At 47.2% G+C, this 11,143-nt stretch overlaps 1 protein-coding gene across 1 annotated transcript in view; it reads right to left on the reverse strand.

Moving 5' to 3' along the window:
- Positions 1-5,442: 5,442 nt before the first annotated feature.
- OLFML1 (olfactomedin-like 1) overlaps positions 5,443-11,143 on the reverse strand; it is an 18,633-nt gene continuing 12,932 nt past the window's right edge. The window contains exon 4 of the mRNA XM_012654404.1: positions 5,443-6,386. Within this exon, the coding sequence (XP_012509858.1) occupies positions 5,596-6,386 (791 nt within the window). The 3' untranslated portion in view covers positions 5,443-5,595. The remainder of the gene's footprint in view (positions 6,387-11,143) is intronic.

The following is an 11,143-nucleotide window of genomic DNA, read 5'->3' on the forward strand; positions in this document are numbered from 1 at the left end:
CTCATGCGATAGTCAAGCTTGCTAATGTTTGAGAAGCCCTGCTCTAAAGTGTTGTCAGACCATCCATTCCACAAATATTTACTGAATTTTCTCTGTATCAGGCTGGGAGTCAGAAGGGCCAAGGGCCAAGGGCCAAGGTCTCTGACTTTGAGAAACTCACAGAAACATCAATCATTGCTTAAAACCTGTTATTGGCTCCCATGCCTTCAGACAAAGTCCAGACTTCTGCCCCTGGCCTTTATGGCCAGCTGGGACCATGCTCTATCCTTGTCACCAGCTTTATTGTCTGCCACTTGCCACAGGAGCCAGGATGGACCACTGATCACTTCTCACAGCCCGTCCGTCCCTGCCTGCCCACACAGCTCTCACAGCCCAGGGCACGCTCTACCCTCCTCTGCCTGAAGAAACCTAGGACCTTTGAGGTCCATCACATACCTCACCCTTCTTGAAATTATCCCAGATTCTCCCTGCTCAGATGAAAAACAGGAACTCCCACAACTCGGTTGCTACCACCTTCATGTCATTGATCTCATTCCACTTAGTCTTAGAGTCCAAACACATCTGCCTTAGCTATCCCAGTAAAGAAGCCATGGCTTGTCTCCCCAGGAGCACTAAGCTAATAACTGGTACATCATCAAATCGCAAAGTAATACTAGTAATAATTAAAATATGTTAAATAAAATCGTGGATAAAGGCAATCTGTGAAAAACTCACCAATCTTCTGCATCTCCCACTTCAAAGTTATTCAAATATGAACTTAAGCAGAGTACAGATAGGCTGCCTCTCTTAAGCCCTAGAGAGAAATAATTTCTAAATCAGATAACATTTAGTGTTTTCTAGACACCAATAAGAATCAAAGAATGAACATACTGAAGATGAATTATGCCTACAGCCAAAAACTTTTCTGTAGTTGAGCATTTAACTTCACAAAATACACCATAAAATTTGGAGATGCTTCAGATTTGTATTATAATCAATTAAGGAATGGTTGAGGAAGGAGAGAGATAAAGAGAAAGGTAGTCTACCAAAATATGGAAAGGGAGACAGATCTATACCAAATAACCAGCTGCTCTAAAAGTAATCATAATTGGATTTGTTTTTTAAGAGGATTAAACACTGCCTAGAATGCCTGTTTTAATGCTACACAAACTTCGGAAGTTCTGGTCTTTAAACATATCTTACTTTCAGCTGAGAAGAAACTGCCGGACTGGAGTCAGACGTCATGAGGGGAGGAGGAACTCACTTTCAAATAGGACCATCCCCATCCTGCAGTCTACTGGCTTGAGATTTTTGAAAAGTATGTTGCATTTTTGCTTTTACAGTATAGAGCTGGTCTTAGCCGAGGCGCTGCATCTGGACACGCGCTGTGTTGAACAGAGGTTCGCCTGGGGAAACAGAACTAAAGCTTCCGTACCACCTTGGGCTCGCTAGTTTACGGAGCTGCCCCTGGGGCTGAGCAGAGCTCGGGCGCACCCGCACAGAACTCCGAGGTAACTGACCCCCCTGCGCATCTCCAGGGCCACCTTGGCACCTGCAGGAGCGTCCACTGCCCGCGGACTCCAGACAGGGTCGGGTGGAGACTCGAAGCAAAGCCGCAGGAGTTATATCCTCCTTCCAGTCTTCTGGCCAGACAAGGGGATAAGTGTCCCCGTCCTCACGCCTGGGTCACATTCCGGGACCGAAAGGGACACTGACCCCCACGGCTGTGTGGTTCTTGGATCCGGCACTGCCCCTGTCGGGGATCCCGCGGCGAGCCCGGGGGCGTGGGGTAGCCCACTGACCTGGGTGCGGGGCAGCAGCTCCTCTCCGGGCGGCTCAGGTGTGCGGGTCGCTCCCGTGTACCTATCCCACCTTTGAACAGGAGAACCGAGAACCGACCTACAGGCCACCGGCCCACCGATCAACTGCCGGACCAACCAGCGGACCGACCCGCAGCGGCCGAGTCCGGTGCCCACGTGACGGGGGCGGGGACCCGCAGGAGGCTCGTCCCGGAGCGCCCACTTCCCCCACCCCTGGGACCTTCCCCAGGGACCGCCCCCCTTCTCCCGCACCGACGCAGACCGCTGGGACCCGTCCTCACTGTTGCTGTTCCCCAGGGACCTGCCTCGTCAACCCCGCCCCTTCAAACCTGCCTTCTTCCCTGCCCCCTGGGCCGCGCTCGGGTCCGGCCCAAGCCCCGCCTCCCTGGACCGGCCACGCCCTCCCTGGAGCCCCGCCTCCTTCGTTTCGCCTCCTCCTCCTCCTGCCCGCCGGCACCCTTCTGGCGCAGGGAGGTCCCCGGGTGGGTCCCAGCAATGCTGCTCCCAGTCCCTGGGGCTTCTCCAGCCCTTCGGCACCGTTCCCGTGCCACGGCACTGAAAGCGAGGAAGAAGGAAACTTGTGTCGAGAATTGCGAAGAGGGAGAGAAGCGTAGAAAACCCGTACTAGAGGCACGACCAGCGTCACAACCCCTCTGGGCGTCCGGACTTCGCTGCCGGCGTGCGATCCCATCGCAATTGAGGTTGGCCTGAGGACAGACTCATTCCTCGTCTCTGAGCCGCTCCCCCAAACCCCGGTTGGAAAGCCCCAAGGCACCAAAGGTCCCTCCGCATTCGAACCCCGAGACCTGGGGTGGAGGTCCCTCTAGTGGTTGGCGCCAAACAAAAGCTCTGGTGCCCAGTCTGTGAAGAGCTGAGGGCAAGAAGCATTTCCCTGTGCCCAGCACCAAGGTCGGGTCGGTACCTTAGGTCCAAGGAAAGCTTTGGCGATGAGAGACCACAGGAATGGATTCTCGAATTGGGGAGGACTGGGTCCTGGAGACCTAGTCCAACACCTACCCCCTGTGTGTGGCCTGAATCCCCTTTAGTTGTACTGCTAGGTTGTGGCCCTGCCTGGGCCTCCAAGGACTGGATGCTCCGTTCAGCTGATTAAAATCCCTGCGGGCCTCAGATGGCAGTGACACCAGGGACTCTGGCACAGTCCCCAGCTCTGGCAGCAGTTACCACAGCCTTGGCCTCCAGTTCTTTACAGGCTGGAGTGTTGACAAACTCCACAGGACACGTCTTTTTTCAAACCAAATTTACCCCTGTGGTCTGAAATTACTGTGAGCCCGGAAGACTTTTACATGTGAACAGAACTTAAGCCACCCTGACAAATATGAGACGTGTGGTAACTGCAGGAACCTGGCCAGCAGCAGAGGAAGGCTGGGGCCCGTAAGAGTTGTGTTACAAGAGGACACTCTTCAGTTCTCTTTCACTTCCTTAAAATAGCCGCAGAGAGGCTTTAGTAGACTGAGGCTGTCACAGTTCACACGAGTTCATGGGTGTTTCCAATTCCCACATTTATTGCCCCAGTGGACCCACTGCCCTTACCCCAGCCCCCAGAAAATGCTAGCCCGCTCTTAGGACTATACAATTACTTTTTAAAATGTTATAAGCCACTGGCTGTCAAGCTTATTTGCACTTTGGAACCACGTGGGGGAAAAAGTCTTAAAAATACTGATGTCTGGTCCCACCCCCAGAGGTTCTGATTTAATGGTCTAGGGGTATGGTCTGGGCATTAGGACTCCTAAAACTCCCCAGATGATTCTTATGTGCAGCACAATTTAAGAACCATTGATGTAGGTCATGGAGATGTCAGTCTTCACTTAAATCCAGCAAGACCCCACAGCTGAAAAGTTTCACCTAAAAGAAGCCCAGGAAGGTGTACCCAGGCCTGCTCTGCATGCTGTCCTGCCCTGGCTCCCAGGAAGCAAAGTGCCACATTAACAGAGGCTTCCTGGGGAAATGTCTTGACCTAAAAGAGTGATTCTAGCTGCAGGGATTTATGGTACCAGGGTGAATTGGTAGGGGCAGATGTGCCCTGCAGTAATTGTCAAATCAAAGCATATCCCAGATGGAAGCCAGACAGTACATTACCTCTCCTCTGCCTCCAAAGGTACTATGTGAGCAGGACCAACTCCTACTGATAATTGTACTCCACCCTCTGTGAGGCAGGACACATTCCTTGTATCTGTGATATAGGTAATGTTATATCCCTGTGGGGCAGGGGACAGGTTATGTCCCCAACCCCATGGACTGGGTAATATCACCACGTTTATTAATTCATACCTGCCTTGTTCCACAAAAGATTTGGGCTCTTTGTACCATTCATTAGAACTGTGGGTAATTATGCTATATCCATGGGCTGGGTAAATCCATTTTGCCAGAGAGCTACACAAATGCTATGAAAAAAAAAAATCTCTCTGTGCTGCCTACCCCATCCTGGGCTTGGCAAAGATGTGAAAACAGCTGCAAGCACACAAAGCAAACCCTCTCATGTGACCAACCTGGAAAGACAGAGGCCTTGGCACATGACACAGACTGGCACAACAGCCTGCACTTGTGACCCCGAACTTAGCTGAATTGGACAAACACGTGGGAAACACTGTGAAGCCCCTCTTAAGAGGCACACTGCCCTCTGTGCCACACAGCATGCCTGCTGTGGCAGAGAGTTGCTTGCCTGCTGTCTGGCTTCCATCCAGATTCCAGAATATTTACCAAGGGCTCCATTGTGTTGGGAATTGTTTGCAGTAAACCCAACACAGGCAGCATTCCCTGAAGTCTTTCATGCTAAGGGTATATAGGCAAATATAACCTGCTGAGGTTATTTGCTTAGTGTCACTTTTATTGTATTTAAAGCAAGAAGAGAGAGCAGAAGACAGTAAGACAAGATGAGGCTAGAGTTGGGGTCCTCACCCTAAGGCTGGTTTTCTGGAGGAAATAGGCCTATGGAAAGGTCTTGTACAGACATGAAAACTGGCTAAAGGGGCAGACAAATATTTAGGCTGAAATGATGAACACAGTGACTATAAACGACTAGGCAAACAAGCATACATATTTGATGCTTCCTTGGGCAATGGAAAGACTGTGGGATTTGTAGTATTTTGTAGTTCTTTCACTTTGTAGTTGTGTTATTTTGAATGACACCTAAACTCTCCTCATCTCTAGAATGCCGATTGTAAAGACTTGTGCATATCTCACAAGGGTGAGATGAGAATTAAATGACATGCAAACACTTTGTAACTGGAAAGTGGTATTCAAATATTAATGTTTTTACTCTATTATCATATCCATCTAGCTTGGTGGAAGGGCAGGGCTAGGAGAAATAGAGATTAAAGCTCAATGAGAAATAGTACTTTAGTTGGACAGTGAAAAACAGGAAAATATCAATAGGCATTTGAGAAAGAGGGGAGAGCTTGAGCCAAGGCCAGAGGAGAGAAAAGCCAGTGAGTATTAGGGGTTGGCATACAACTCTATCTGTTGCAGCGAAGACGGCAGAGTTAGGGTAAATGCTCAAGAGCAGTAGAAGAAAGGGCCGGAAGTAAGCTGGATCAGAATGCTGTTGGCCTTGAGAGCCAGGAGGTTTGGGTGAGTAATGGACGTTTTTGAAAATTTCCCAATGATAGACTCTCGTCTAAACTCTTGGAAGACACCTAAGGCAGTGACATCTGGGAAAGGATGCATCGAGACCCAATTTCTGTGTGTGATTAGAGGGATGTTACACCGTGAAGGGGCCATGTGGCCTCAGTGTTCTGGAAAGCAGCTGCCAAAGCATCGGTGCTCTGGCTCTAATACATCACTCTCGAGGCACCTTTCTCTTTGTCTGGAGTTTGTAAATGATCTGGTTTCCTTCATTCCAGGCATAGAGCTGCTTATCTCTGGGGTTGTAATGGATCATGGAGTGACTTCTTGGCCTCCTGGGGAAGAACAAGTTGGGCAGGTCCTCCTCACTGATAGTTCCCAGTGGATCATAGACGCAGGTGATGCGGTGAGGTCCCTGGCCGCCAGAACTGTAGACCACGTACAGAACCCCGCACAGAAGGAATGAGGCTTCGGCATCCTGGCTTCTGCATGGAGTGTCCCATGAGTGCTCCACTCCCAGCGTGTCCAGCTCAATTTTCGTGAGAACCAAATGGCCATAGGTGCCTGGCCCTGAGTGGATGGCCCAGAGCCCATGCTCGTCCACAGCTAGGTCAATGTAAGTTGAGGGGGAGTGCTGGTAGACCAGTGCTCGGCCCACCCCTCCTGGGAGCAGCATTCGGTCTACCACAGTCCTCTTCTGCAGATTATATTTGATTATCTCATTAGCAGTCCCTTGATTGTGAAAAAATAGAAAACCTTTGTAGATCACTTGGCCTGTTCCCTGCCAGGAAAGTGTTAGAATTAGCTTCCGGGGAGCTGGCTTGGTGTTATCCTCCATGAATGCGTGCATGTTTGCAAATTCCCAGACAACGTTGTTTCTGGATCCACTTAAAAAATACACCTTTGGAGAGTTACTGTTAGCATCTTTCATCCAAGAGCCATGTGTATCTATCGTCCTCTTCACTATTTTCAGAGACTTTATGCCCATGAGCATGTTGTCACAGCCTGGCCAAACAGGGAAAAAAGGAGAGGTTACTTTATAAACATGAGATGTCTACTTTCTAGAAGGCTCTGCATGCCTGGTAAATCCTATTTCCTTTCAGCTCTCATACTGGTGAAGAATATTTTCAATTCTACTCTGAAATGATGGTCCTTAGAAGAAGATTTTCTCCTGGAAAATCCTAGAGCAAAAATGAAATGTAGGCATGCATTTCGTTTTCTTTCTTTCTTTTTTTTTTTTTTTTTTTGAGACAGAGTCTCGCTTTTATATTGTGATCATTTATTTATGTGTCGGGCCACCCAGCTATATTTAAACATATTCTTAAAAGATTTTCCCATAATTTGCACATGTATTGTAGCCATCCTTCTGCCTCAGCCTCCCGAGTAGCTGGGACTACAGGCATGCGCCACCATGCCCGGCTAATTTTTTCTATATGTATATATTTTTAGTTGTCCAGATCATTTCTTTCTATTTTTTGGTAGAGACGGGGTCTCATTCTTGCTCAGGCTGGTCTCGAACTCCTGACCTTGAGCGATCCACCCGCCTCAGCCTCCTAGAGTGCTAGGATTACAGGCGTGAGCCACCACACCTGGCCCATTTCATTTTCTTAATAAAAATGGCATTTAAATATCAACAAGAAGCCAAGCTTATTCTCTCACCTATTTATTCTCACAGATTGCTATTTTTCATCCTTAGTGTCTAGAATAGTTATTACACATAGATCAATCACCATTTATGGTATGATTCAATTAATCAAAGAACAAATGAATACATGGGTCTCTGTTAAGAGAGTTACTATACAGTTCTAAGAATGGGCATTCTATTCACTTTAGGATATAAACAGCTATTTGTTGGGTCAGAGACCCTGTTCATTCTTCTAGAGCACTTGGGATTGGCACAGTGAGAATAACTTAAGTGTGAAGCCACCTAATTCAATTCCATTTACCAAGATTTTATTGAGTATCTACGATGTACTTAGCTTACAATGCTCCCAGGAACAGTGTTAAGTATTGAGGATGAAAAATTAATATCAATCCTAAACCCTGGGAAGGTCATGTTCTAGTGAAGGATTCTGGCTCTTATCACTACTACATCATAAGAGCTTTAATCCATTCATGAATGTATGAGTCCATTTAGTCAGCAGACATTGGATACCTACAAAAGGTGAGATACTGAGCTAGGTGTTATGAACTGGGGATACAATCATAAAGTGTGCATGGTTCTTTCTTAATAGGCAGTACTTAAAGTGAAATTTTTTACAAAAGGACAGAGAAGGGAGATGTCATTTGAGGCAGGAAAGAATCTGCATTTGAATTGAACGTTGAAGGATGAATGGAATTGAACACTCAGAGAGGAGTGGAAAGAGCATTCTAGACAGTTAATAAAATTACTTTAATTCCTGTCAAGGTCTCCAGCAACCTCCCTGTTGCCAAATCAAGGGTCAGTTCCATCTTCATTCTATGAACCTTGCAGCAGAATTTGATTTGATCACTACCTTCCCTTGAAACTCTTCTCTTGATTCTAGGACACCTCCCTTGTGTTTGTCCTCCCATCTTTCTGGATTTGTTTTCTTGGCATCCATTGCTGGTTCCTTCTCATCTTCCACTTTTACATACTCTGTCCTCAGGCCTCTTTTTTTCTCTAGCTACAATCACTTTCTAAGTCATCCTGTCTCATGGCTCTGGATTCCATGGAAATTCTAAATAATGACTTACAGCATGTATCCTCAGCCCTGTCTGGATATATACTTGGCCCCAAACCCATTTATTCAGCTGCCTACTCAACATCCCCACTCAGATACCTTCAAACCTAACCTGCCCAAAGCAGGACTTTTACTTTATCCCCCAAACCCTCTTCCTCCCTACTTTTCCCATCTCAGGCAAGAACCGTCAACCAAGTTTCTTACCTACCTTGATTTCTTTCTTCCATCACCCACCATCAGCAAGTCCTGATAGTAAACTTACCTCTAAGTTAGGATGCTCAAATATACATCTTACTTTCTACCAGGCATCTCCTCTTCCCCTGTAATCATCAAACATCACCTCCTGCCTAGACCACTATGACAGTCTCTAATTTGTCTCCCTGATTTTACTTTTGCTTACCTGTGTTCTCCACAATGCAGTATGAGTGATGCATTTAAAAACATAAATTATGTGACTGGTCTAGCTAAACCCTTTCTCCTATCATGCTTGGAATAGAATCCTAACTCCTTACCCTGGCCTGCAGGACCTACAAAATAGGGCCCTGCCTGTCCTTGGACTCTATCTTGTACCCTCCTCCCCTTGCTCCCTGTGTTGAGCTCACATTGTCTTTCTTCATATGCTGTGCACATGCCAGGTTTGTCTCTGCCGCAGGGCCCCTGCACTTGTAGTCTTCTGCCTGGAGTGCTCTTTTTCTTGACCTTCCCACACCTGGCTCCTCCTTGGCTTTCAATTCTTATGTTCAGTTTCATCTCTTGAAGAGGCTTCCTATGACCACCCTATTGAAATATATCCACCCTAAAATTATCTCCCATAGCACTTTTCTTATTTCCTTGAGATCACTTATCATACTCTTGTCTATTTACTAGCTCTTTGTCCATCTCTCCCACTCCTAGACCCCTAGACTCTACTCCCTTGTCTTCCTGGATAGTGTTGCACCCTAATGCTTGGCAGTGCCTTGGGGGTTCAGTAAATATCTGTTGAATGAATGAAGAAAATAGCCTCACTGAAGCAGATTATTTTTCTAGAGTCTAAATAACACTGCACATCCGGAATTCTGACTGCAGCTCCATCTTAAGTAAATAATAATTTGAAAAGTACTTTTAAGCTTTTAAGATACTTTCAAATCCATTATTTCATTAAAAAATCAGACCCAAGGTTCTCATTGAAGAGAACATGGCAGAAGCGGGGGTGGCGAGCAACCTTAGCTGGGAAGAGCCGAGTCCCAAGAAGTCAGTCCCTTCAGGGGTCATGTCCTCATTGGCCGCTCCCAGGGGCACAGAGGCCTTGTCTGGCCCACGCTGTGTCCAGAGCCAGACCTGGGACAAGCTGCAGAAGTCTCTCAGCCATCCCCTGCCCTGGTGTCCCCCTGCTGACATGCTTCGCCAGCCTTAGGGGTTGCCTTCTTGTGGCCTCTGGGTTGACATTGTCCAGGTTGGCCTGGGTTACAGGGAGCCAGAGCCCCTGGGAAGGCGGAGAAGCCTGGGCCAGCTGGGAAACCCATGCATGGCAGAAATAGCTAACAGAAAGACCCCTGCTACACTGAGCTACTGGGGCCACAGCCTGTGATGTGGAAGAGGGGGAATGAGCTGCCCTGTTTACCAGGGCCCCATCTCTGCCTGAGCCCAAGAAACCCTTTTTTCATTTTCACAAACTGAACCTGTCTCATGTGAGGCCTCTGCCTTTCCCAGATTCTATGCTGACCCCAGAGGATATGTGAGTGAAGGTTTAATCCTGCACATGACCATAGAGGACTTTTATGGGGTGGAGGGGGGACATTCGTGGGCTATTAGAAATGCCCAGAAGCTGTTTCCTATTAAGGAACAATCACAAGGGCTAGAGAAGTTAATAAATATCTGACATATAATATGCTTGGTACTGTGCTAGGCACCTTATTTACATTAACTCATGTAATGACAGACTCTCGCCATGTGGCTCAGGCTGGAGTACGGTGGCTGTTCACAGCACAATCATTACACACTACATCCTCGAAATCTTGGGCTCAGGGGATCCTCCTGCCTCAGCCTCCTGAGTACCTAGGACCATAGGCACGAGCCACCATGCCCTGCTCTTTTTGTTAAAATTTTTTTAATTTTATTTTTAATTGACAAACAATAATTATACATATTGATGGGGTACCAATGTGATATTTTTATATATGTTAAAAATGTGAAACTCATGTAATTCTTACAATATATTTAAGTGGTAGATATTTTAATTTCATTTTCCAAATGAGAAAAAAATTAAGGCATGTACAGTTTACTTGAAAAGGCCACACAGCTATGAAGTGGTAGGGGTGGCGTCCTCGGAGCTCAGTCTGAGCTGCGAGGCCGGCCCAGCCAGGACCCATCCAGCCAGCCCCAGGGGCATGGTGGTGGTCGTGCAGGCTTACGGTGGGAAGGAATGGAGAGTGGGTGCCTCTGTGCATGCCTGGAGAGGGGTGGGTGAGGGCCATGAGCTCTCTGGGACCTAATTATGGAATGTGGGCCTTGACTAAGAAGCCCCCAACCTGCCCATCTCTCCTGCCCAGAGGAAGCCAGTAGGCTTGCAGCCCAGCTACCGAGGGACTATGCCTAAGAACAAGCACATTAAGGTCTCACCCATTAGAAAATGTTCATTTAAAATACAGCCGAAACTAACACAAACATTCTTCTTTCTCCTTCTACTCCTTTTTAATGCAGAACCCTTGGGGAAATAACAAAAGAGTGGGTTGATATATGGTTTTGATCAGGGAAACACAGTTCTGGGGAAAATGAAACACAGAATTTTCCCCATGTCCCTTTTGTTTCTCTTGTTTCTTCCTTTGTAGATGAAGCCTGGGTCTGAGAGTCAGGGATCTGAGGGGCTCTGGCTCTCTCTGTGTCCCCCTAAAAGCCCCTGTGTCAACCCAACTTTAGTAATCCCAGCAGAAAAACAAAGGGTTTAGGCTGGATGCCTTTTACACTTTCTTCAGGGCTGACATTCTCTAAGTTTTAAAAATTTCTCTTCTTTTGGAGTTTGGGGAAATTAACTGATCAACACATAAATGCACATATAAGAATAACATCTATTGGATGTTGGGT

This window comes from Propithecus coquereli, unplaced genomic scaffold (genome assembly GCF_000956105.1).
Source record: "Propithecus coquereli isolate 6110/MARCELLA unplaced genomic scaffold, Pcoq_1.0 Scaffold44, whole genome shotgun sequence".
Lineage (NCBI taxonomy): Eukaryota > Metazoa > Chordata > Mammalia > Primates > Indriidae > Propithecus > Propithecus coquereli.